Source organism: Megalobrama amblycephala, linkage group LG2 (assembly GCF_018812025.1).
Source record: "Megalobrama amblycephala isolate DHTTF-2021 linkage group LG2, ASM1881202v1, whole genome shotgun sequence".
Lineage (NCBI taxonomy): Eukaryota > Metazoa > Chordata > Actinopteri > Cypriniformes > Xenocyprididae > Megalobrama > Megalobrama amblycephala.
This window is the reverse complement of record NC_063045.1, coordinates 34,287,304-34,310,364: the sequence shown is the minus strand read 5'-3', so window position 1 is coordinate 34,310,364 and position 23,061 is coordinate 34,287,304. Positions and strand designations below refer to the sequence as shown.

At 42.5% G+C, this 23,061-nt stretch overlaps 2 protein-coding genes across 2 annotated transcripts; both read right to left on the bottom strand.

Moving 5' to 3' along the window:
• Nucleotides 1-3,650: 3,650 nt before the first annotated feature.
• On the bottom strand, nt 3,651-5,832 carry LOC125256386 (fish-egg lectin-like). The gene is made up of 6 exons (XM_048172368.1): nt 5,700-5,832; nt 5,558-5,619; nt 5,179-5,406; nt 4,393-4,604; nt 4,064-4,191; nt 3,651-3,951 (listed from the first exon to the last, which is right to left on the bottom strand). The coding sequence occupies exons 1-6, from the start codon at nt 5,708-5,710 to the stop codon at nt 3,807-3,809; spliced, it is 786 nt and encodes a 261-aa protein (XP_048028325.1). The 5' UTR covers nt 5,711-5,832; the 3' UTR covers nt 3,651-3,806.
• Nucleotides 5,833-18,063: 12,231 nt separating this feature from the next.
• LOC125262678 (putative leucine-rich repeat-containing protein DDB_G0290503) lies at nt 18,064-21,519 on the bottom strand. Its single transcript, XM_048181497.1, is given in 2 exon segments — nt 18,064-18,288; nt 18,290-21,519. Coding segments are annotated over 2 exon segments (582 nt in total). The 5' UTR covers nt 18,647-21,519.
• Between the last annotated feature and the right edge of the window lie 1,542 nt (nt 21,520-23,061).

The window sequence follows — 23,061 nt, the reverse complement described above, 5'->3', positions numbered from 1 at the left end:
TTTGTCACCATTTCTGCTGTAAACTTCACCGTTGTTGTTTTTTTAAATAAAAGCTTTGATGATGCATATTATATATCAGCAAGCAGCCATATCACCCTGTAGCCCAAGACTGGTTGCCCACTGAAGCTAAGCAGGGCTGAGCCTAGTTAGTACCTGGATGGGAGACCTCCTGGGAAAACTAGGTTGCTGTTGGAATAGGTGTTAATGAGGCCAGCAGGGGGTGCTCACCCTATGGTCTGTGTGGGTCCTAATGCCCTAGTATAGTGACGGGGACACTGAACTGTAACAAGCACCGACCTTCGGATGAGAGGTTAAACTTCTGACTCTCTGTGGTCATTAAAAATCCCACGGCACTTCTCGTAAAGAGTAGGGGTGTAATTCCCTCCATTGGCCCTTACCAATCATGGCCTCCTAATAATCTCCATCCATTGAATTGGCTCTATCACTCTCTCTCCTCTCCACCTACAGCTGATGTGTGGTGAGCGCACTGGCGCCGTTGTACTGTGGCTGCCGTCGCATCATCCAAGTGGATGCTGCACACTGGTGGTGGATGAGGAGAGACCCCTGATATGATTGTAAAGGGCTATGGGTGTAAAGTAGTACATATGAAAGCGCTATATAAATGCCTCATTAATTCATTCAATATGAACCCAATAAGCTAAATTGCATAAGCATTTTCCCATAAAAGAACATACACACACAAAACGAGCGCCCAGTGGTTGAAAGGCAGTACTGCATATTCGCATATACGAATACACACAACTCACACAAACATTTATTTATTTATTTAATGTAACACTTTAGTTATTAACTAGTTGCTTGCATATTACAATATTAACTGTTTATTATACTCATAAAGCACATAGCACACACTATTATGCATTACCATATTCTACATCTTACCCTTTACCTGAACTTAACAACTGCCTTACTATTGCAGTAATGAGCAGTTTATTGAGGCAAAAGTCAATAGTTAGTTAATAGTGAGAATTGGACCCAAAACTAAAGTGTGACCATATGTATGTGTCACGGTGGTTGCAGGAAGGCAGACACAGACGAAGATAATAAATCCAAAATACTGGTTTTAATGATAGATCCAACAGGCAGAAGATCAGCTGCAACACACACTTACATGGACGGTAAACAGACAGGGAATGGATGTGAGGGACCAATTTATAAGGCAAACACAAATGAGGATAATGAATGGAACACAGCTGATACAAATGAACTAATAATGACGGTAACCAAGGAGACAGACGAGTGGCGGGAAACTGAACAAAGGAACATGTGAACAAACTGAAAGTCCATGAAAACTGAAAGTCCTTACAAACAGAAGCTGCACAGACTGTGACAGTATGTGTATATATAGGCCTATATTACTTCTTTGAATTTCTGATGTTTGTGTGTTGTATGGCTTCTGCCATCAGTCGAGGCAAGGAAGGCAGAGTCTGCCTTTTGTTATTATTTTGGAATAAAGGTAAACATACGTAAAACACTAACTTGATGAGATTCATTGGTTTTAATAAAAAAAAAAAATTACATAGTGTAAATTATATTTGTTGTATGCAATGTTTATTTAAAGCTGCTGTCCGCAGTTTTTCCTCTTTGTCGCCATCTCTGTTTGAAACATGCGATTGCAGTCATATGCGGAACAGTTATCTGTACATGCGTTGTGCCTCGGCACAGCTCGTCAGCGCGGATGAATCTAATGTTTGCTGTCAGTCACCGCACCGGTGTGGATACTGAACTTCAGAATCAGACTCTACATCTTGAAAGTATGACCAATATAAGAATTTTCATTGGAAAATATCATCTGAACAAGTAAGTATGTCTGTCATGTTTGTTCTGACCAACTGAGGAAAAAGCATTAGGCCTACAATCGCGCTGCCAATGATGATTAAATCTAACGATCGCTTAGCTCGGATCACACCAAACCGTGCAAATTATTATTACTGTTATATTGTTCTCAAATTGTTAATGTTAACAACATCAGCACTGCGTGACTGTGTATTATTAGCGTTACCTGTAGATTTCAATTTCTGTATCCACTCCACAGTCCAAAGTCTTTTGCTTTTTGACTACAGGTGAATCTCCAGTTGTCACTGATGATTGTCATTTGGACCTTTCTGGATTACAATCCGCCATCAAAATAAGTTTAATTATTTCAGCTGCTGTGAGAAAAGGCTATAAACGTGCCGCTACCGGCAGCTTCCTCACATGATTTAACCGAGCCTCTCGACGGGACTCCTTTCTGTTTACGGACGTGACGTAATGACGCACAGAGGAACTGCTGCATGCTTGAATTTTCCGCGGAAATCCGCCAGTTCGCTCTTATTATAAAACATTATTACAAGCTAACCGTCGTGAATCGAGACAAGATAATTAGATAGTTTTGAACACTGGCTGGTTATGTACTTGTTCAAAAGTTGATTTTGGATCATTTTTAACCAAAAAAAGTTGCGGACTGCAGCTTTAACCAGGAAAATGTGACAACATTACTGTGTAACAGGGACATGAATTTAAAAAACAAACAGTGGTAGGCTCTATACACACACACACACACACACATATATATATATATATATATATATATATATATATATATATATATATATATATATAGTCAGACCAAAATTTATTCAGACACATTGAACATTTCATTCATTAATACAATTTAAAATATGACAAGATCTCAGAGTTAAACTGTGTCAGAAAAAATTAATCTATAATATGTCACAGTTTACTTTATTTTATTATTCTCACTTACATAAATTAACTTTTGATAGGTACTGTATTTTCTGCCTTATTCTGTGATAATTTATTTTTTACATTGTATAAAATCCATGAGGACTTAATGCACACGTGCTTGTAGTAAATAAATCATAAAATTAGCATAAAATATGGGGGGGGGGGGTCTATCAATTAGACAAAGGTCAGATAAAAACTGACCAAGGATATAATGTATATTAATAAAATAAAGTAATAACAAATAAGTAGGTAAACACAAACACGCTGGACAATGTGCCAAATCAGCCAAGCCACTGGGATTTCACTTTTCCCAGCTGTTCGCGATGGCCAGTCCAAGACTGCCTCATATTTAGCACAGTTAGACTATTATATTTATAATAAAAATGATAGCACTTTGGGTGAAAAAGGTCATTTGTGTTCAGTCTTTTAAACTACTCCTCAACATGCATGCAGTGTAAATAAAGCAGTTACATCAATGAGATCATAGTAGTCCGCGGCCACACCCCCGTGCTAATGGTACAGCCCACCGCGCAAATTACAAGACAAAAAAAGGAAAAATATAAAATCGGTTAGATTTCATTTATTCAAATGGTTGTTTCTAAAGTCACAATTTAGCAAAAGTAAAATTGAAAAAAAAAAGGGGGGGGGGGCAAATATTAATTGATGATGTAAACGAAAAACAAGAAAAATGAACATCTGGTTTTTCATTTTTGCATTTGCATTGTATAGTCTGAAAATAGAATTGTGAAGCATCACACAGACCCACGCACACTAAAGGAACTTTAATAATTTAATAATAATTTTAATAATAATTTCAGCTTTAATAGTGTAAATTCCACTGTAATGCTGGACCTTCAGTTTGAGAACTACTGAACTAAATGATTCAAGAAACACAACACTGATAAGATGCTATCATAGTGCTTTATTGATTCAGCAGCAAGAAAAATAGAAGAAAAGAAAGATTAAGATTAATCAAGCTTTTATAGTTTTCTGTTAATAATATCTGAGATTTATGTTAATGATTGAGCTCCTCTGTTCCTGCAGTGATGCTTGACAGACTATAAAGTACACCTGCGGATGGAGCCATCAACACAGACGACCCACAGCAATCCCAGGTCAAAGCTCACATGCTTGTGGCCATTGGGACAGGCAACAATCGATAACCAGTCTGTGCCAGCGGGGTTGGACTGAGAGGCGCCAGTTCTGCAAAATTATGGTTTCTTAAATGCAGCATTTGATTTATATCAGAAAATTATTCTTGAAAAATTCATCACTTTTGTTCATACAGTGTTTAATAATATGAGGTTCAGTTCACCTTTGGAATAAGGCCCCTTGAGCATTGACACCAAAGACACTGCCATCAGTTGCTACTTCAATCATGGACAGACGTCCAGAAATAATCACAAAGGGGCTGGGCCCAGAACAGGCATTACCAGACACACCCTGCACAAGACCGAAAGAAACACAAACCAGTCAGCCATATCGTCACATCAAGAAATTGTTTGCTGCTTCCACACCAGTTTCTTTATTTCTTTAGTTATGTCAGAAAATGTTTGCATGATGTTTACTTTATTGTTGTACTTTTAAAAACCTGGTGTATTTGAACTTGTACTCAAGCCTCTGTATTTAACATTGTGACATTACCTTCATGATCCAGATTTCGTCAACGCTGTTCACTCCCCAACAGCTGTACGGGCCACAGCTGTAATACTTCAGCTTTCCACCAAGTTTAATCCAAGGAACAGAGTTGGATGGCAATTTGTTGTTAGCATCCATATTTAAACAAAATATGTCATCATACATATTGACACCTGCAACATTCTGATCTCCTCCAGCATCCACCTGTTTGAGAAGGCCTAACAGTACAAGCAACAGTTTGGATGAAAGATTAGTCAGTTTAACTGGAAGAGCAATGGTTATGCTTTATTTTACAGTCCATTCCTTACAGTCTACATTTACGTTTATTAATTTTGCAGATGCTTTTATCCAAAGTGACTTACAAGTGAGGAATACAACAAGCGAGTCATTGTGAAGAGGCAAATAGACACAGGAAGTGCTCACAACACAAGTTTCAGTTACATTGCTTAGAGTAGCATAAGCTAGAATAGGGAGGGATTAAAGGAAGTGAAAGCATAGAGAAAGTACTGGTAACTACATGGGTTAAGGTAATATAAGGTAACTACATGGGTTAAGGTTATGTTTAGGGGTAGGTTCAGGGTTAGTACCTAGTTATAACCCAGTTATTGTAATTTCTACAGTATAATAAGTACAAAGTATCTACATGCAGAACAGGACTGTAAAATAAAGCGCTACCAGAATGACAATAAGCTGATGTCATTGGTACTGTGATTTTAAAACAATGTCTCCAAACTAAAATCACGTACATTAATAACAGATTAAACATATCTTATGATTTCTGTAACTCTTCACCTTCAATCTGCACAAGGCTGCCACCCCGCACCTTGAAGATGTTGTTTGCTGTATCCACCCCAAACTGACCAGCAGGACCAACACTGAAGTGTTTTAGAGATGTAAAGACCTTTGTGAAGACGTTATTATTCAGGACGAAGACTTCATTTTGATCGTTCACTCCAACCACTGAGCCTGCCCCAGCGTCTATCTGCTTCAGGGTGCCACAAATCATTTCACAGTTTAAAGCTGTGAAAACATGGTGCAAAATAAGTACAAACAGACACTTTTAAAAATGAATTAAATACTTTTATATTAAAATATAGCAAAAAAAAATATTATTTTAAAATGGATTTTAATATATGTATATTTTTGTTACCAAATCACATTAGTAGCTTACCCAGAGTGTGAATGACCTGGCAGCTGAAGAGTAGCAGGATGCTATGATACAGCTTCATTGCTCTGTTCATAACCAGAAATCATTCATATAAGTGAGTAAAACATAATCAATATTAAAATAACAGTAATTAAATGAAGATAACCTTCTCTTCATAGATCAGAATTCAGCAGTCAGTGTCCTCTTCTGAGATACAGGTACTAGAAACTTGCATCCAATGTTTGCAAATGCTGTTGATAGATCATTTATATAGCCCAAATTTGTTTCCTAATAAGGGAGGAGGGGGATGGGGTGATTCTACTTTGAAAAATCATGTTATGGTCATGAAGACTGTCTGTGAACTCACTGTGCACATGCAACCCTCTACACCCTCTACTCAAGCTTCAGTATGTCCGTTGAGCAGGGCTCTTCAAGTAGTTTCATTCGAGGGCCAGATTATGAAATCAAAAGTTTGAGGTGGCTGGTTTTTTTTTTTTTTTTTTACATTTTTTTTACATTTTTTTTTTTTTATTCATTTATTTATTTTTATTGGTAAAAAATTATTGTATTATTTAATAGGTTTAAATGAAAATATTCTCACAGTGAGACTTGGTGACCACAGGTAAAACCATACATGGCTACTCACTACCACTGTCAAATGATATTATATTATGATATGTTATATAGTTTAATCATCGAGTGATTTGTTTTTTGTAACTGAGAGGTGTGTGTCGAATTGAAACGCTTCTCACTAGATGTCGCAACACTGTTTAATGATGGTATCTGGGACCGGGAATAACGCAGTTCCTTTAAGCTTTCGTTCCGTTATCCACTGGGCCGTTCTGTGTAGTTCAAAGTAAACTAGTGAAACATCTGAAAACAGCGCTATTTGTTCTGTATTTGTTGTTACTGTCATAGAAACAACTTCAGATGATTCAGCGGTCTGAACAAATCCAAAGGTTTCAGAACATTTGGCCAAATCACGGAAAAGAAAGACTCGAGACAAAAGAATGATTAATTCATGAATGACTGGTATCACTGGTTCAGTATACAGAAATACGGAACATACACAATAACTGCTGAAATATTCGCATGGAAAATGTTTCTCAGGTCAGCGTGCATAGTACGAACAGTGCATATATAGCCGTACAGCTGCAGGCGCCACTGCGGCCACATATCTAACCAAATTTAACCGCACCACCAGGAAAAGAGGAGGAGGGAGATTGAGGTGCTGCGGACCGGATGAAGATGATTGGCAGGCAAATTTTGTTGCCAGTTGACGAGGGTTGCCAAGCTATGGCCACAGATGTACGGCCATCCATGAACTCACTATGCCCCATATCAAGGTCATGAAGTCCATTCCTGTCCTTGCTCTGCCTCCTGACCCATCAAATCCGCAATGGTCTCTGTCGCAGCTGGCTCTACCATGGCCACCTGGTTTTGGGTTTTGATTTCACTTTTATGTTTTCATGTCTTTTATTTTGTATAATTCTCACAGTCATGGTTCCTGTTTGTCATGTGATTCCTTGCCCTTTACCTGAGCCTGTTCCCGTGAGTGTATTTCCTGAGCTTGTTCACGTGAGAGAATTACCTGAGCCTGTTCCTGTGATTGAATTTCCTGTGCCTGTTCCTGTGATTGAATTTCCTGTATCCATTCCCGTGAAAGAAGTCCCAGAGCCTTTTCCATCCCAAGTCCGCTCCAGTGTCGGCTCCAGCCCAAGTCCGCTCCAGTGTCAGATCCTGTCTCCGTCCAGAGTCCAGAGAGGACTTCTGTGTCCATCCAGAGTCCAGAGATGTGAGGGGATGACTCCCCTCCCATTTCTAAGGCTTTTCCCATGTCTACTGGATGACAATCCTGACGTGTGTCGAGTTTCATGCAATTTGAAGCATGCTAAGAATCCAAAAGCATCCAAAACAAATATTGAAGTTTGATCTGTTGCTATGGCAACAGTGCTTGAAAAATGTCAAAAATCTTCTCAGGGGTCTACATTTCCCATGTCTTGACATTATTCTAATTAAGTTTAAAAATAAAAAAAATTGGGTAACACTTTAGAATAATGGTCATTAGTTAACATTAGTTAATGTATTAACTAACATGAACTAACCATGAGCAGTTCATTTGTTACTGTATTTGTTCATTTTTGTTAACATAAGTTAATAAAAATACAGCTGTTCATGGTTTGTTCATGTTAGTTTACGGTGCATTAACTAATGTTAACAAGATTTTAATAATGTATTAGTAAATGTTGAAATTAACATTAACAAAGATAAATAAATGCTTTATAAGTGCAGTTCATTATTAGTTCATGTTAACTAATGTAGTTAACTAATGTTAACTAATGACCATTATTCTAAAGTGTTACCAAAAATTGTGTAAAAATAAAATGATGATCTTGAAGAATTTTGAAAGTGACACTTCCTGTTGCCTGTTGGTGGCGCTGTAACTTTGACTCACAATAGTCATTTGATTGCCTCTTACAACGAACACACAGCTGAAGTTTCATAAAAATCAATCAATGTTTGCAGATGTTATAACACACTTCCTGTTCCCCTTATGTCGCCATAAATTCATTGCCTCGCCACAGCCAAACCATTCGAGATATCAATTTAGCATCCTCATTGTCTTGACTTCATGCTGACCGAGTTTGGTGATGATTGGATTAATCGCCTAGGAGGAGTATATCAGAGCATAATTTCAGTGCATGCGTTTTTCAAACAACCCATTATAACTGACTTCCTGTTGAGCTGGCGTATAACTTGCCGTATAATAGTATGAAAGTTGTTTGGCCCGATGAGGTGTAAGGACTTAATCTATTTATTAGCTCAATTTAATTGTTACAGGGAATAAGAATTGAATCAACTGTAAATGATTCACTGTAAATGATTCAGGATTAATATTTAACACTTCATCAATTATTCGTCCAGCGAAAATTGAGGTTAGAGTATTTTACCAATTCTGGACAAAATATTATTCTGCGGCCAACAGTAACAATATTTTATTATGATTATTGTTATTATTGTAATTATTATATTCTAAGCAAGAGGTAACTTTTAGGATCTTTTAAGTTTAAGGCAGTAATTTGATACACAGCACAAGAAACTCGTATATGTGAAAAATCAAAACAAGATTTATTGACTACTTCTAATGATTACAGAAAACTAAGGCTAAACACACACACACACACATACATACATGTACACACATTCGCGGAGTTGATGAGTTATGAAAAGTCCCAAGTTCAGTGCTAACTTAACTCATAACCTGAGGAAAATCACAAAAGCAGAGCTTTGGCTTGATTCTTTAGGTTTAAAGGAGTTTCACCAGTTCCCAGCAAGAGAGAGAGAAGTTTGCTTGTACCTGCGTTTGCTGTGACAGCTGAGGTAATCGGGTTGTTCCGTGACTCGTGTACAGCGGAATCCCGTTCTGGATTGGCTGTCTTTCAGGTGACGTCTTCTCGGGAAAGCCCTTCGTTGGGCTGCGCGGAAGCTTTGAAGAAGGTTATTGGCTGGTGAAACGCGCTGTTCTGAGAGTCTGGCTGGAGCGGCTCTCTTCTTTGGAGACTTTGGTCAAAAGGTTTAACGGAGTGTTTCAGGGTTCGGGATGTGACGGCTGTTGCGGCTCGTGGATGAAGATAGTCAGCGACTGTCAGATGGAAATCAGCCACGGCAGTTAGATGGGTTCTTCAACCCTTCTTCAGCGTATCGATTCTTTGACGTATCTTTTACATATCTTTTGACAACTGGCTATTGGGAAAGCATAGTTTTAAAGGAGCAATTTGGGTCCATCCTTCAGATGCGATCCTCCAATGAGACGTTGCTACGGAGATTAGACACGCCTCGTCTATTGTCCATTGATCACACCGCGTGATATCTGCAGAACATTCTCCTGTTTGATTAACAACTTTATAAAGTTTCTTAATATTTTCCTGATACTGAATTTCAATGTTTCATTCACACAGAATTACAGAGAATTATAAACTCTGTATTTAGAGCTCAAACATGACACACTTCTTCCACACACATATTACGAGACTGACCTAATTAAAACAATGATTACAATAATGCATTTGAAGAAAACCCACATATTGAATACATTGAATAGACATGTTAGTAATTACATCATGGCATGTATTATTCTGTATATAGTTTAAAATGATTTCTTAATGATGGTCCATTCGAAGTTCATTGCACAGTTTTCAAGCATAGTTTAAACTTTGACCGGAGTCACGAGTGACCGGGTCAGGATGGATTGCTCAATACAAGGGAGGTATTGATAGGACAGATTCGTCTTCAAATCCGTTGATGGGTGTTTTCCTGTTCCGTCCGCTAATACAAGAGGGTTTTGTGAGAGAATCAATAGATTTAATGTGATCAGATCCACGTGATGGGTTCTGATTAGTTTATTGCTGATGAGCTAATAAGTCCTTTAGACAGAGTCCTTTGTTAAAAGAAGTCACGTCATCACTTCAGGAAATGGATCTTTTGGACCAAAATGAAGCTTTGTTCAATCATGCCTCTGGCTGATGAAGCCATTTGTAAGTTCTGTCGAGCGGTGCCCTACAGAGTCCCCCTTTTGCTTGGCGAGGTTCCTGGTGCGAACGTCGGCAGGCACTGGAACAAGAGGCAGAGAGAGAGAGAACAGACAAACACAAAACACAAACAACGCTTCCCTCACTCGGCCTGAATCCTGGTGAAGGACTTGGGTATCTTGGAGTGAACGGGTTAGGAACACTTCAACTAACATAGGGGTGTGTTGTTTAAGATCAGTTGTGATTGGGTGGTTTCGACTAATCTAATTGTCAGTGGTTCGACGAGGAGGTAGAGGCGTAATTTCAATCAGGTTGGTTGAGTTCTCGGGTTCAGGTTCTTGGTCAGTTTTATCACGTCGGAAAATGCGCGGGACGCCCGACGTGCATCGATCAAAAGACTCTTGCACGGCGTTCACCCGTTTGTGCAGGATGAAGGCCAGTGTCAAGGTCACAATATATCCTACAATAGTAGGGATGCAAAGCGCTGTGTCAGCAGCAGACCAAGACCGAACGAATGGCATGCCAGCGGGCGGAAGGCGGGCTATAACTTCTAAGGCCGTCTCAACAGGGGTCAGATCAATAAGTTGCGTTCCTTCCTCCCTGATCCTTTCTTCCGATTCTGGATCGAGGACGAAGGAATGCTGTTTGAAGTACGGTGAGATTTCAAGTTCAGCCTGACACTCATCGTCGTGATACACTGCAAGATTGTCAATATGGAGGATCGAGCCCTTAGGGACATTGATCCAGAGAGTTTGGTTAGGCAGGATAATGTGTGTGGCAGCTAGTGTCGGGTCTAATTGATTCTAGGCCGCAGATGCCCTCGGTATTATCAAATACGAATGGTTTACTCGGGCAAAGGTAATGAATGTCTTCAATGAGCGTACGCGTTTTAGGTTTGGGGCCTGGTACAACTGTTCGTTGTTATCGTGGTACGCCACGACCTCAGGGGTGTGGATTTTGACATAGGTGTTCCCTTGCCAAAATCCAACGTTAACAACGTCTTTGAGCCGGTAAATATTATTCGAATCGATAATGGGAAAAGCTGAGGAGGAAGACTAATGATAGTGAAAGAGGAAAAAAGAAAGCATGAGGAGAGAGACAAAAGAAAACACAAAGAGGACACAAGGACACTGAGTTTACTAGAGCAAAGTGAGTGTCACATGTGTGAAGCAACTCCTTTCTACTAGAGGTTGTTCACTAGCAGTGCTGTGGAGGAGCGTGTGTAAGTGTTGTGTAAAACAAAACCAGAAAAATAAAAGCAAAAACTTTCCCTAAAATGACAGAGTCATTAGTGGTGGTGTAGAGTAGGGGATTGTCGGTCTGTGTCAGTGGGTTTGAACCTCCCCCTTTTCCTGTCGGTTGGAACCTTGGTGCCTCTTTATCTGGTTTCGGATGGACCCATCGAAAGGACAGGCTCGTTGCGGCCTTGTCTGATTTTGATTCGGTAGGCGACAGGTGAGAGCTTGTCCACAATCTCATGTGGTCCTGTCCAGTGAGGTAGGAATTTCTTTGACAGGCGATGGGGAGCTTTCTGCCTTGGCTGGGCAAAGCTGTAGTACCACACTTTGTCTCCGACATTGAGTTCTTGGTAAGAGGCCCTTTTGTCGTAGTAGGCTTTACGACCTTCCGCACTTCTTTGGAGGTTTTGTTGTGCGAAGGCGAAAGTCGCTCTCAGGTGCTGATGCAACTTTTCCAGATACTGGTGAGTGGTGTAGGCGGTGACAAGGTTCATGTCACCAGGTTGGTACAGCAGGTGTAGCGGTAGTGTCATTTGTCGCCCTGTCATCATTTCGAATGGGGCTACTCCGGTAGACCTGTGAGGGGTGGCCCTGATGGCCATCAGTACCAGAGGGAGCTTGATATCCCAATCCTTTTGGTTGGCGGACACATACTTCTTCAACATGCTTGCCACTGTCTTGTTGGCCCGTTCGACCTGCCCTGAGGAAATTGGATGATGGCTTATGTGAAGCTTGGCCTGTATGCCCAGGAGTTTCCATACATCCTGCATAACCTCAGCGGTGAAGTGGGTTCCTCGGTCAGAGTTGACTCTTTGAGGCAGTCCAAATCTTGAGAAGATGTGGTTCATTAACAGGCAGGCTGTTGTTTCTGCTGTATCGTTGGGAGCTGGGAGACACTCTACCCACTTTGTGAATTCGCAAACCACGGTGAGGAAGTATTTGTTACCCCGTGTTGACCGTGGCAGGGGTCCTACCCAATCTATTTGGAGGTCCGACCATGGGAAGGTCATTCCTTTCCTGTTGTAGTGGTGCTCTGTGGTTTGGGTTTGCCGGTTGGAACTGGCAACACACCAGGCATCCTTTTACATATTCCGTCACATCTTGCTGCATGCCAGGCCAATATGCTACTTGTTTGAGCGTTTCATAGGTGGCCTTGGCGCCATGGTGTCCAGCGCATGGTGCATCGTGGGCGTGTGTCAGCATTATCCCCCTTTGGCTCTGAGGAACTACAAGCTTTGGCGCAGTTAGGGGCTCAGGGACATATGTGAGAACGCCGTCCTTGAGATGCAGCATGTGCTTGATTGAGTGAAGGTGGCGGAGATCAGAGGAATTGGATAGGTCGGAGGTGGAAATGGGATGAGTTATTGGGTCGGAAATGTGAGCGATAATGGTTTGCAGCGTTGGATCCGACGCTTGGAGGGTGCGGAGATCATCCGCAGTGAACTGAGGTGAGAGTTCAACATGGGAGGAGGCGGGGGTTTGCGCGCCAATGGCGTGCTGGCGGCGGGTTATGGCTGCAACTGAAGGGTTGGGTGGGAGGGATGGGAATTTCCAAGGCTCTCCATGTGATGCACCAGCTTTGGCAAGGGCATCGGTTTGGTCATTGAGATCTTTGTCTTGCCCTGGTTGGCGTGAATGACCACGGACCTTTTTCCAGTAGATGATCATGTCATGTGTGGTGACAATGGCATCGCATGCTTGGAAAAGTTCCTGATGTTTGACAGGCTTGTTGTTAGCTGTCTTGAATCCGTTCTGTTTCCATCCAGCTAGATGGCATGTGAAACTTAGACGGGCATAGTTCGAGTCAGTACATATCAGGAGTTCTTTGATGTTGTGGGAGGCGGCCAGTTGTAGGGTGATGAGGATGGCTGCTATCTCTGCATATTGAGATGAGTGAGGGCCTAACTTGAACTGTTGTGGTGGGCAAGGGTCATTGTTGAGCCAGACCACGCCTGCTCCCGCTTTCAAGTTGCCTTGTTGATTGTAGGAGCAACCATCGACATATGCTGTGGGCATGCCTTCACACACATTCTCCTCGAAGTACCTATAGTTTGTCAGTTGCGGTGGTGCCGGTTCTTTGGCTTCTGCTGAGGTATTCAGCGTGTCTGTTGAACAGCTCTGACAGGCTGCTAGCCCGTTTCCCAGTGAGGATTTGTGGTTTTGGGCATATCTTGCCTCGACGTCTCGTCCTTGGAGCGTCATTAACCATGTAGCTATGCGGGCGTTGGTTACCACGCCATCCCTGATTCGTTGGCTGTTGAGGAAGGTCACTGGTTGGTGACACGTTTCAATGATAACCTTCTGAGCTCCAATGTAGTTGGAGAAACGCTGAATGGCCCATACAGTGCAAAGCAAGGCTTTTTCGCAGTCTGAGTATTTGCATTCTGGGGGAAGCAAGGTTTTGCTGGCATAAGCGACCACCCGTTTGTCTTTGTCGTGGAGCTGGTACAGACCTGCACTGAGGCAATGATTGGAGAATCCAGCTTCCAGATAGAATTCTTTTCCTGGGTCGGGGTAGGCCAGGCATGGGGCCGAGCACAGGCGTTGTTTGAGCTCGCTCATGGCTGTGTCCTGGGCTTCCGACCAAACAAAGGGTGTGTCCTTCTTCAGGAGGGAAGTCAGTGGTCGTGCGATGTCAGCATAGTTCTCGATGAACTGTCGTGAGTAGTTGCATACTCCCAGAAAACTTCGTAGCTCAGAGATGTTAGTGGGCGTCTTTATGTTTTGTATTGCTTGTGTACGGCTGGACTGCGGCTCAATGCCGCCTCGTCCGACGAGCAAGCCAACATAATTTACCTTGGTTTTACACCATTGTCCTTTGTGGAGGGCAATTTTCGCTCCTGCTGTTGTCAGCTGGTTCAGGACATGGTCGATTTCTTTGAGGTGGTCTGCCACATTGTTGCTTTTCATAAGGATATCGTCAACATAAATGAGGTTGCCTCTGGCTCTGGCATCGGGGCAAGCTTTGTTTAGAAAGATGTTGAATTCAGCTGGGGAGTTGGCATAGCCGAAGGGGCACCTTGTGAAGGTGAATTGTCGATTGCCAAAGGTGAACGCCAACTTGTGTTGGTCATCCAGGGTGGACAGGGATTGTCCAAAATCCTGAGGCGACGTCCAGTGTGGATAGGATCGTGGAGCCTTTGATTTTGGGAATCTCTTGGTCCAATTGAGTCATAGGCCATCGCGATAAGGGAACTTGCTGGTTCAATTTGCGATAGTCAATGGTGGGCCGCCATTTGCCGTTTGGCTTTAGGACTGGCCATATCGGGGCGGAGTAGGTGCTGTTGCAGGGTCGGATGACCCCCTTTTGTAGCATGGAGTCAATGATATCTTGCACTGATTCGTATGATGCTATCGGAATCTTGTACTGCCGCACAAATGTCGGTGGCGCATTTGGGTGAGTTGGGATGCGCACCATGTGGATATCAGTCAGGCCACAGTCCAGGGAATCCTTTGCGAAGGAGTCCTTGTATTTGCACAGAACTTCTTTGAGTCCTTGGCGATCCATTTCACTGTGGAGGGCATCCGCCTCGCTTAGGATTTGTTGGACTTGTGCATTGAACCCAGCATAGGGTTCCTCTGAGTCTTTTGAGGGACTGTGGGCCTTGACAGTCAGTTCTACAGGTGACTCTGTTGCAGTCTGTGTTGACACAGCGTAGACAGCGAGGTGAGTGTCATCTGTAAGTTCTGATCGGCAGACACTTTCTTTAGGCACCGGCAGAATAGAAGTGATGGTGATGATCTCATGGGGCTTTGTGCAAGTTACGGTGTTGTGGCATTCATCTGACATTAGTTCAACTGGTATGTGGCCGATGACAGGAACTGTCAGTTCAAAGTCATGGAACGCCTGGTTGATGAGCCATCCCAGGTGACTGGCTTTTGGCACATTGATGTCTTTGGCCGTACAGTTGTTGAACAACACATACACAGCACGAGATGACACTTCTATGAGAGGTGTGGCTTCCAAGGTCAGTCCTAGTTTTAGGCAGGTCCTGGAAGGTTGGAAGAAGCCTAGCTTACTGTTAAGGGTCTGGCCAGGTCGCATGTTGAGGCGGACACTGACACTCTTGCTGTAAGCGGGGATTGTGGCTTCTTGCTCGTTGATCATGGCGCATGCATCTGGTATTGTTTGCCCAGATCGAAGATTCTTGAGGTTGACTGAAGATGTCAATTGGTGTGACAAGGGAGTCCATATGACGTCATTCACGGTGTCAACGCAGGCGTTGAGACGGACCATGATGTCTGCTCCTATGTAGATGTCATGAGGCAGGTTGGGGACAACCAGGAGGTAGTGACTCAAGAGTCTGTCATTCCATCGTATGTCTGCAGCACAGACGATCTTGGAGGTAGCCATAGTTGTTGAACATGGATTGAGAGGGAAGCGGCTATGCTTCGAGACGTGTGGTATGCTCTGATTTGTCTGCTTCAATGTTCTGAAGAGCTTCAGGCTGATAGCTGAGTTTTCAGCCCACAGGGCTAATGCTGCATCAGGCACTGATGTGTCTTGGACATTTATGGCAGTCATGATTCGGAGGGAACCTGAGTCTGACGCTTGCAGTGAGCAGAGGAATGGGTCTTGGTTCTTGTTGCTTGACGTGGAACTTGCTCTTGACTTTGAACTTGCATCGTCAGTCAGTGGATGGGGGGCGGTGTCTGTGGCTTGACACTGCAATTCGTTCAGGTTTACTGACTGGAGGGGCAGAGGCTCACGGACTTGTGTCCATATCTTCAGGTGTTTGAAGTCTATTAAGGGTTCAAAGCGGTTAAGCAGGTCTTTCCCAATGAGGAGAGGATATGTGTTGAGTGGTGAGACGTATACTGGGTGAACAAGGTTCATTGGTCCCACTGTTAGGTGAATTGGGGCCACATGTTTTAGTTGTAGGCCTGTGTGGGAATATGCTTGGAGGTTCAGCTCACACCTTTGAAGTTTGAAGGTTCCGTTAGACCTCTTTGTTCTGTTTTGGACTTCTTCAAGGAGTTCTGTTGACATTAGGGTGATGTCAGCTCCAGTGTCGAGGAGGGCTTCGACCTTGATGTGTTGTTCGATGATAATGGAGAGGTAAAACTTTCTTGCGATACCTTTCTCAATGAGATCACCTAGGAGTTGTGGGACTGGAGTTTGGGATGAGAGAGGTAGGATGTCAGCATTTATTTCGTTTTCTTCGGAGGAGTGGCAGACGACCAAGACAGCACTTTCAGGAACTGGAGTGGTTTCCACAGCAGGTCTTTGTTGGATGCTGCTGTGATCTGACCCATCAGGTGTTGGATCAGTTTCTGACTGTTTTGCAGGATGTTCAGGTGGGACTTCTTGTCCGTTTGAAGTTATGGTGCTTGTGGTTCTCTGAGAGAGAGATGAGGTGCTGTTCTCTGGGGTATGTTGAGTCAGGTGGTCGCTGCCATCTCGTCCGGCCGCTAGTCAGGATGAATCTGGTTTCGCTTTCTCTTCCCACTTCCGGTCATCCTCCTTTCGTTGGAAGAACTCTTTCATCATCATTTTCATCAGCTCTTGAGAGTCGAAACAAGATGAAGTCTTTTGTTCTGGTATGGATTCATTTTGAGCTCGGTCAGCTTGGAATCTTTGTGAGTTTTTTCGTCGATTCCTTGGGCTGGTTGCTCCAGGGTGTGTTTGTCGTTTTCCCTTGGATTCCCATGAGCTTTTTCCTCTGGGGTTTCCAAATGAGCTTGGGTGATTCCAAGGTTTTCTCCCAATGACTCTCATGAGGTCTTGATTGGTTCCATGAATTTTCCCAGTGACGTCCAGGTGAGCGTTGTCGTCCACGTGGTCCATCCCAGCGGTTGTCTCTCTGTTTAGGTCGAGTACCAGTGTGGGAGTCCCACTCTCTGTTGGACGAAGATGCATTCCACTCTTTGGGTGTCGGCTTGGCAAGGTCTTGACGCTGGGTGCCCTCTAGGGCCAGCCCTTGACTCTGTGTGTTGAAGTCAAGAACTGTGGTGGTTTTGGTGCCCTTTTCTAAGGCCATCTTCTGTTTACAGTAGGCTTTGTGCGCCAAGTCTCTTAACTGTTGAGCACTCATTGTGCGTGGACAGGCAAGGACGCCGAGATGGTGGCTCACCCCAGGATGGAGGTTTCTCAGGAAGAGAGTTTTGAAGTTCAATTCCTCCTCCATGTTCTGTTCGTTGCGAGACCCGAAGTATGCTAGCCTTAGTCGGCTATAGAAGACTTGAGGAGTTTCGTGACGACCTTGTTTTGTTTCCAGGGCAGCCACTAGTCCTCGTTCTGACTCAGGGTCGGCAAACTCTCTGATGAGAGCTTCTCGGAGCAGGTGGTAATCAGTCTTTGTGTGGGCAGGCTGCCGGTCCAGGAAGCTGCGCACTTCAGAGCTGGATGTGGCTCTGAGCAAATAAAGTCTATCTTTGTCAGTGACATTGGGTCTCATTTCCAGATGGAAGTCAATATCTTGCAGATAACTCTGAACATTTGGACTACCTGGCACATTTGGAGTGAATTTGCCAATGTTTCTAGCAAGCTTGTCAAGGTCTCTGAGGTCCAAGCCATGAGATGATCTGTGGCTGGCTGGAGCACGTTCTTTTAGCTTAGCGGGGAGGTAGGATTCTTCGGAGGGAACAGGTGACTGTTTTGGCACTGCCCCCTTTTGATCATGTGCCAGTCCAGGAACAGGGGAGCCGGTCCTGCTTGGCAAAGGTGAAAGTCGGTGTCCGACGTGTTCTTGACGGCTCACAGCGCAATTCATATGCATGCTTGAGTTCCTCTTTAATACTGTCAGACTCTTCTTTGATGTAGTCAAGCTGTTGTTGTTAGGCGGCTGACCTCATTTCTTGACTCATTCAGGTGAGTTTCGAGAGCTTTAATTCGGCTGTTCTTGTCTCTGAAGTCAGCCTTTGCTTTTTCCAGTAGCTGTTCTGCGTACTGTAGCTTGTCGGAGAGGTCAGCGTAGTCTGCTCTGCCTCGTTCCATTTCTTGCGTAGTAGCTGCTAGGGTCTCTTTTAGCCTGTTGATCTCCTCTTTTGGCGCCTTGTTCCACTTCATCAGGCCCTTCTCGTCGTTCCTGAGCCCCCAGCTCCAGCTGTTCGATGCGTCGTTGTGCATGTGTCAGCTCCTGCTGGCGATGGGCGGCTTGCCTGTCGCTCAGTTTGAGGGTGGCGATGAGTGTGTGGCTTAAGGAGCCGGTGATCTTGGCTAGTTCTTTGTGACTGTAGCTCTGGCTTGGGTCCTGTTTCATGAGGCTTGCTATGTTGTCATCCAGCTGGTCCTGTGTCTGATGCTTTAGTGTTTCAGCGGCCTTAGGTAGGAGGCTGTCTGTTACAACACTTAGCCAGGTCTCCAGATCCTTCCAGTGTCCAGCAGGGTCTGTTGTGCGAGACATGTTTGGCACCGCGAGGGAGATCTAAACCCGAAACTGACACAGACCTTGAAGGAAAGAACAAAACAAAACACAACCAAAACAAAACAAACAAGCAGGGCAAATCAAAGGTGTAAGTGTGCAATGTCAACTGTGAGTTAATGGGAATGAGTAATGAGTGTGTAAATGTGCAGGTAAGACTGGTTCTCAACTGTGGTCCTCTCGTGGATGTGCTTCTAACTCGGAGTCTCTGCGAAAAGAATCAGTAAGCACACACAGATAGCACAGCTAGAGAACAGCAGAAGAAAAGAAGAGCACGAAACAAACAGAATAGCATTTAGCAAAAAGCAGAATAATAATGGGGTGCTTCCAGTTTCCCTATAAAATGAAGTTTTGTCTTTAACACTGTTTGCAGAATGAGTTTTGTAAAATTTAATTTTAGAAGGATGGTTCTAGACAGGGGTTTTGAAAAGGATTTCAAAGTACCAGGACTGTGATTGTTATTAAAATTCCCTTCGGGGCGAAAGAAAAACAATAACAATGACAGTATTGGTTTCTCAGCTATAGGATTGACAACCATGCACCACTTAAAGCGTTTCTAGACGCGTGCTCTGGGTTTATGGACGCCTAACAGTCTCCTTGTTGACCTGCTCGAGCCTAGGCTGGGTAGGATAACAGGATGAGGAGGGAAGGTAAAGTGAGTGTCATACTATTTTAAAAGAAGTGTTCCGTTTCCCAAATATTTGTTAAATATTTCTCAAACACTCTGCTTTTATGACTTTCACAGGTACAAATCCAAAAACCAGCAGAAGTAGTCAAACCAGAAGAGGACAGCTGAGAGAGAGAGAGAGAGAGAGAGAGAGAGAGAGAGAGAGAGAGAAGAAGAAAGAGAGTGAAGTTTTGCTCCCAAAATTTGGAAAAATTACAGGGTTGACAGAGTGGTGGCGCTAGGGAGTCGCTACGCCTAGGGGGTTGGCTTACTGCGCTAGCAGGAGAAGTCAACTGACCCAAGTATTGAGGAGGACCCCAAAAATTTTCCTTAAATAAATGAATTAAATCAAAGACTAAGGGAGTGAAAGTCTGAGACTAAACTTTATTTTAAATGAAATTTTGAATTCAAATTTGGAAGTTGTGAATTAAAATTGTAATGGGTTCAGCATTAAACATTGAGAGCAATTATAATCAAATTAATTAATCAAGTATCATCTGAATTAGGGAAGCCCAAATCCTAATTAATGACTAATGAAATTAAAATTTCAAAGCAATAATGATTAGTTAATGATTAAAATTGCCAGATGTTTGTAAGCAACTACCATTAAATTAATCCACAAATATCCATACCATATGAAAGCTAAACTGAAATTGATTATGAACTTGATTTTCAATTAAAATTGAAATCGAATTAAAGTTTCCAATCAAAAATTCATATTCCCAGATGTCATTCAATAAGAGCAATTACAAATAACATAAAATGTCATTAAAAGTAATTAGGACGATTGCTACTAAAACAAAACAGTGTTTAACTGACAAGAGTAAATTTAGGAGAGAGAACTCTCAAACAAATGATATTAAAAACCAGGTTTATTAAATTTAACATTTGTCACGTTCTCTCAAATGGGAGGAGATGAGAAAAGATAAGATGTGTAAGTTAGACAGAGAGGGAGGTGAAAGCACTAGAGTGAATTAAGGTTCAGTAAGAAAGTCATTCCAACATTGCAACATTGCATTCAGACCACAAAATGCTATGCTAGCCACTAGCCCTTTAGCAATGCTACTAGCTTTACATAGACTGTAATGCAACCGTGCTAGATTTAGCTAGCTCAGCTTGTGCTAAGCTTTGTTTACACACAGTTAAATATGGCGCTGGCAGACTGCGCATGCGCACTTAAAGGTTACCCCGGGAAAGGTTTCTTAGGGCTTCCGGGTTACAGCTGTCACTGTCGTGGTGACCGTGACGCACAACAAAAGAGTACGCTTGTTCTATACTCTTTGCACACAGATAACGAACATACAAAAATCACATTAATCATTGAACTGACGGCGCAGTTCTCAATGACAATGAACCATTCAGCTTCTCATGTTTCCGAGCTGAACAACCCCCACACGTTAGAGTGAGGCACATTAATCCACAGATTTTTCTGCAATTAATAATAGTAACATTACTGAGATCTCGGCGATCTGAATCGTTCGTGTCAGTTTCTGGACACGCAACAACATGCAGGATTTACTGCAACAATACTTGATCAAGAATTTTCAAAATAATCCCATTCAAATCAAACTCAGACACATATAGTGTTTAGAGTATTAATGTCTCATCTCACGAATGAGCGGATATAGGCGGCACATTAGGTAGCTACTCTCTAATGTGACCATGCAGGGATTTTAGCTTAGTTGAAATAACATTGGAACACGCAATATTATCCACTATAGCTAAGGCCTTAAAGAACAAAGCAAGGAACACGCTCACTCTGTCCTGGTGCGCTCTCAGGCGACTTTCCTTTTGTCTTGGCAGACAATCTTAGATTCATTTACTGCAGTTTTAACAGCAACAACAACAACAAAAAAAACGTACAGACAAACAACTCGAGTTCAGATTTCATTCATCCACAGCGCCTTATGTGCAATCATTGTTATGACAATCAAAAAGCTCGTTTCTGTTTCTAATCTATCTTCCGGATCAAGAAAAGATACAATCACACAAGTTACTTGTTTTGTGTACAAATTAGATTAAACTGCACGAATCATTCTCCACCATTATGTAAGGACTTAATCTATTTATTAGCTCAATTTAATTGTTACAGGGAATAAGAATTGAATCAACTGTAAATGATTCACTGTAAATGATTCAGGATTAATATTTAACACTTCATCAATTATTCGTCCAGCGAAAATTGAGGTTAGAGTATTTTACCAATTCTGGACAAAATATTATTCTGCGGCCAACAGTAACAATATTTTATTATGATTATTGTTATTATTGTAATTATTATATTATAAGCAAGAGGTAACTTTTAGGATCTTTTAAGTTTAAGGCAGTAATTTGATACACAGCACAAGAAACTCGTATATGTGAAAAATCAAAACAAGATTTATTGACTACTTCTAATGATTACAGAAAACTAAGGCTAAACACACACACACACACATACATACATGTACACACATTCGCGGAGTTGATGAGTTATGAAAAGTCCCAAGTTCAGTGCTAACTTAACTCATAACCTGAGGAAAATCACAAAAGCAGAGCTTTGGCTTGATTCTTTAGGTTTAAAGGAGTTTCACCAGTTCCCAGCAAGAGAGAGAGAAGTTTGCTTGTACCTGCGTTTGCTGTGACAGCTGAGGTAATCGGGTTGTTCCGTGACTCGTGTACAGCGGAATCCCGTTCTGGATTGGCTGTCTTTCAGGTGACGTCTTCTCGGGAAAGCCCTTCGTTGGGCTGCGCGGAAGCTTTGAAGAAGGTTATTGGCTGGTGAAACGCGCTGTTCTGAGAGTCTGGCTGGAGCGGCTCTCTTCTTTGGAGACTTTGGTCAAAAGGTTTAACGGAGTGTTTCAGGGTTCGGGATGTGACGGCTGTTGCGGCTCGTGGATGAAGATAGTCAGCGACTGTCAGATGGAAATCAGCCACGGCAGTTAGATGGGTTCTTCAACCCTTCTTCAGCGTATCGATTCTTTGACGTATCTTTTACATATCTTTTGACAACTGGCTATTGGGAAAGCATAGTTTTAAAGGAGCAATTTGGGTCCATCCTTCAGATGCGATCCTCCAATGAGACGTTGCTACGGAGATTAGACACGCCTCGTCTATTGTCCATTGATCACACCGCGTGATATCTGCAGAACATTCTCCTGTTTGATTAACAACTTTATAAAGTTTCTTAATATTTTCCTGATACTGAATTTCAATGTTTCATTCACACAGAATTACAGAGAATTATAAACTCTGTATTTAGAGCTCAAACATGACACACTTCTTCCACACACATATTACGAGACTGACCTAATTAAAACAATGATTACAATAATGCATTTGAAGAAAACCCACATATTGAATACATTGAATAGACATGTTAGTAATTACATCATGGCATGTATTATTCTGTATATAGTTTAAAATGATTTCTTAATGATGGTCCATTCGAAGTTCATTGCACAGTTTTCAAGCATAGTTTAAACTTTGACCGGAGTCACGAGTGACCGGGTCAGGATGGATTGCTCAATACAAGGGAGGTATTGATAGGACAGATTCGTCTTCAAATCCGTTGATGGGTGTTTTCCTGTTCCGTCCGCTAATACAAGAGGGTTTTGTGAGAGAATCAATAGATTTAATGTGATCAGATCCACGTGATGGGTTCTGATTAGTTTATTGCTGATGAGCTAATAAGTCCTTTAGACAGAGTCCTTTGTTAAAAGAAGTCACGTCATCACTTCAGGAAATGGAT

Excerpts from the sequence above, each read along its gene's own strand:
- LOC125256386 (XM_048172368.1), bottom strand. Across the intron at positions 4,605-5,178 it reads CAGCCTTGTGCAGATTGAAG|GCCTTCTCAAACAGGTGGAT; the intron begins GTGAAGAGTTAC and ends TTGTACTGTTAG. Across the intron at positions 3,952-4,063 it reads CAAGGGGCCTTATTCCAAAG|AACTGGCGCCTCTCAGTCCA; the intron begins GTGAACTGAACC and ends ATAATTTTGCAG.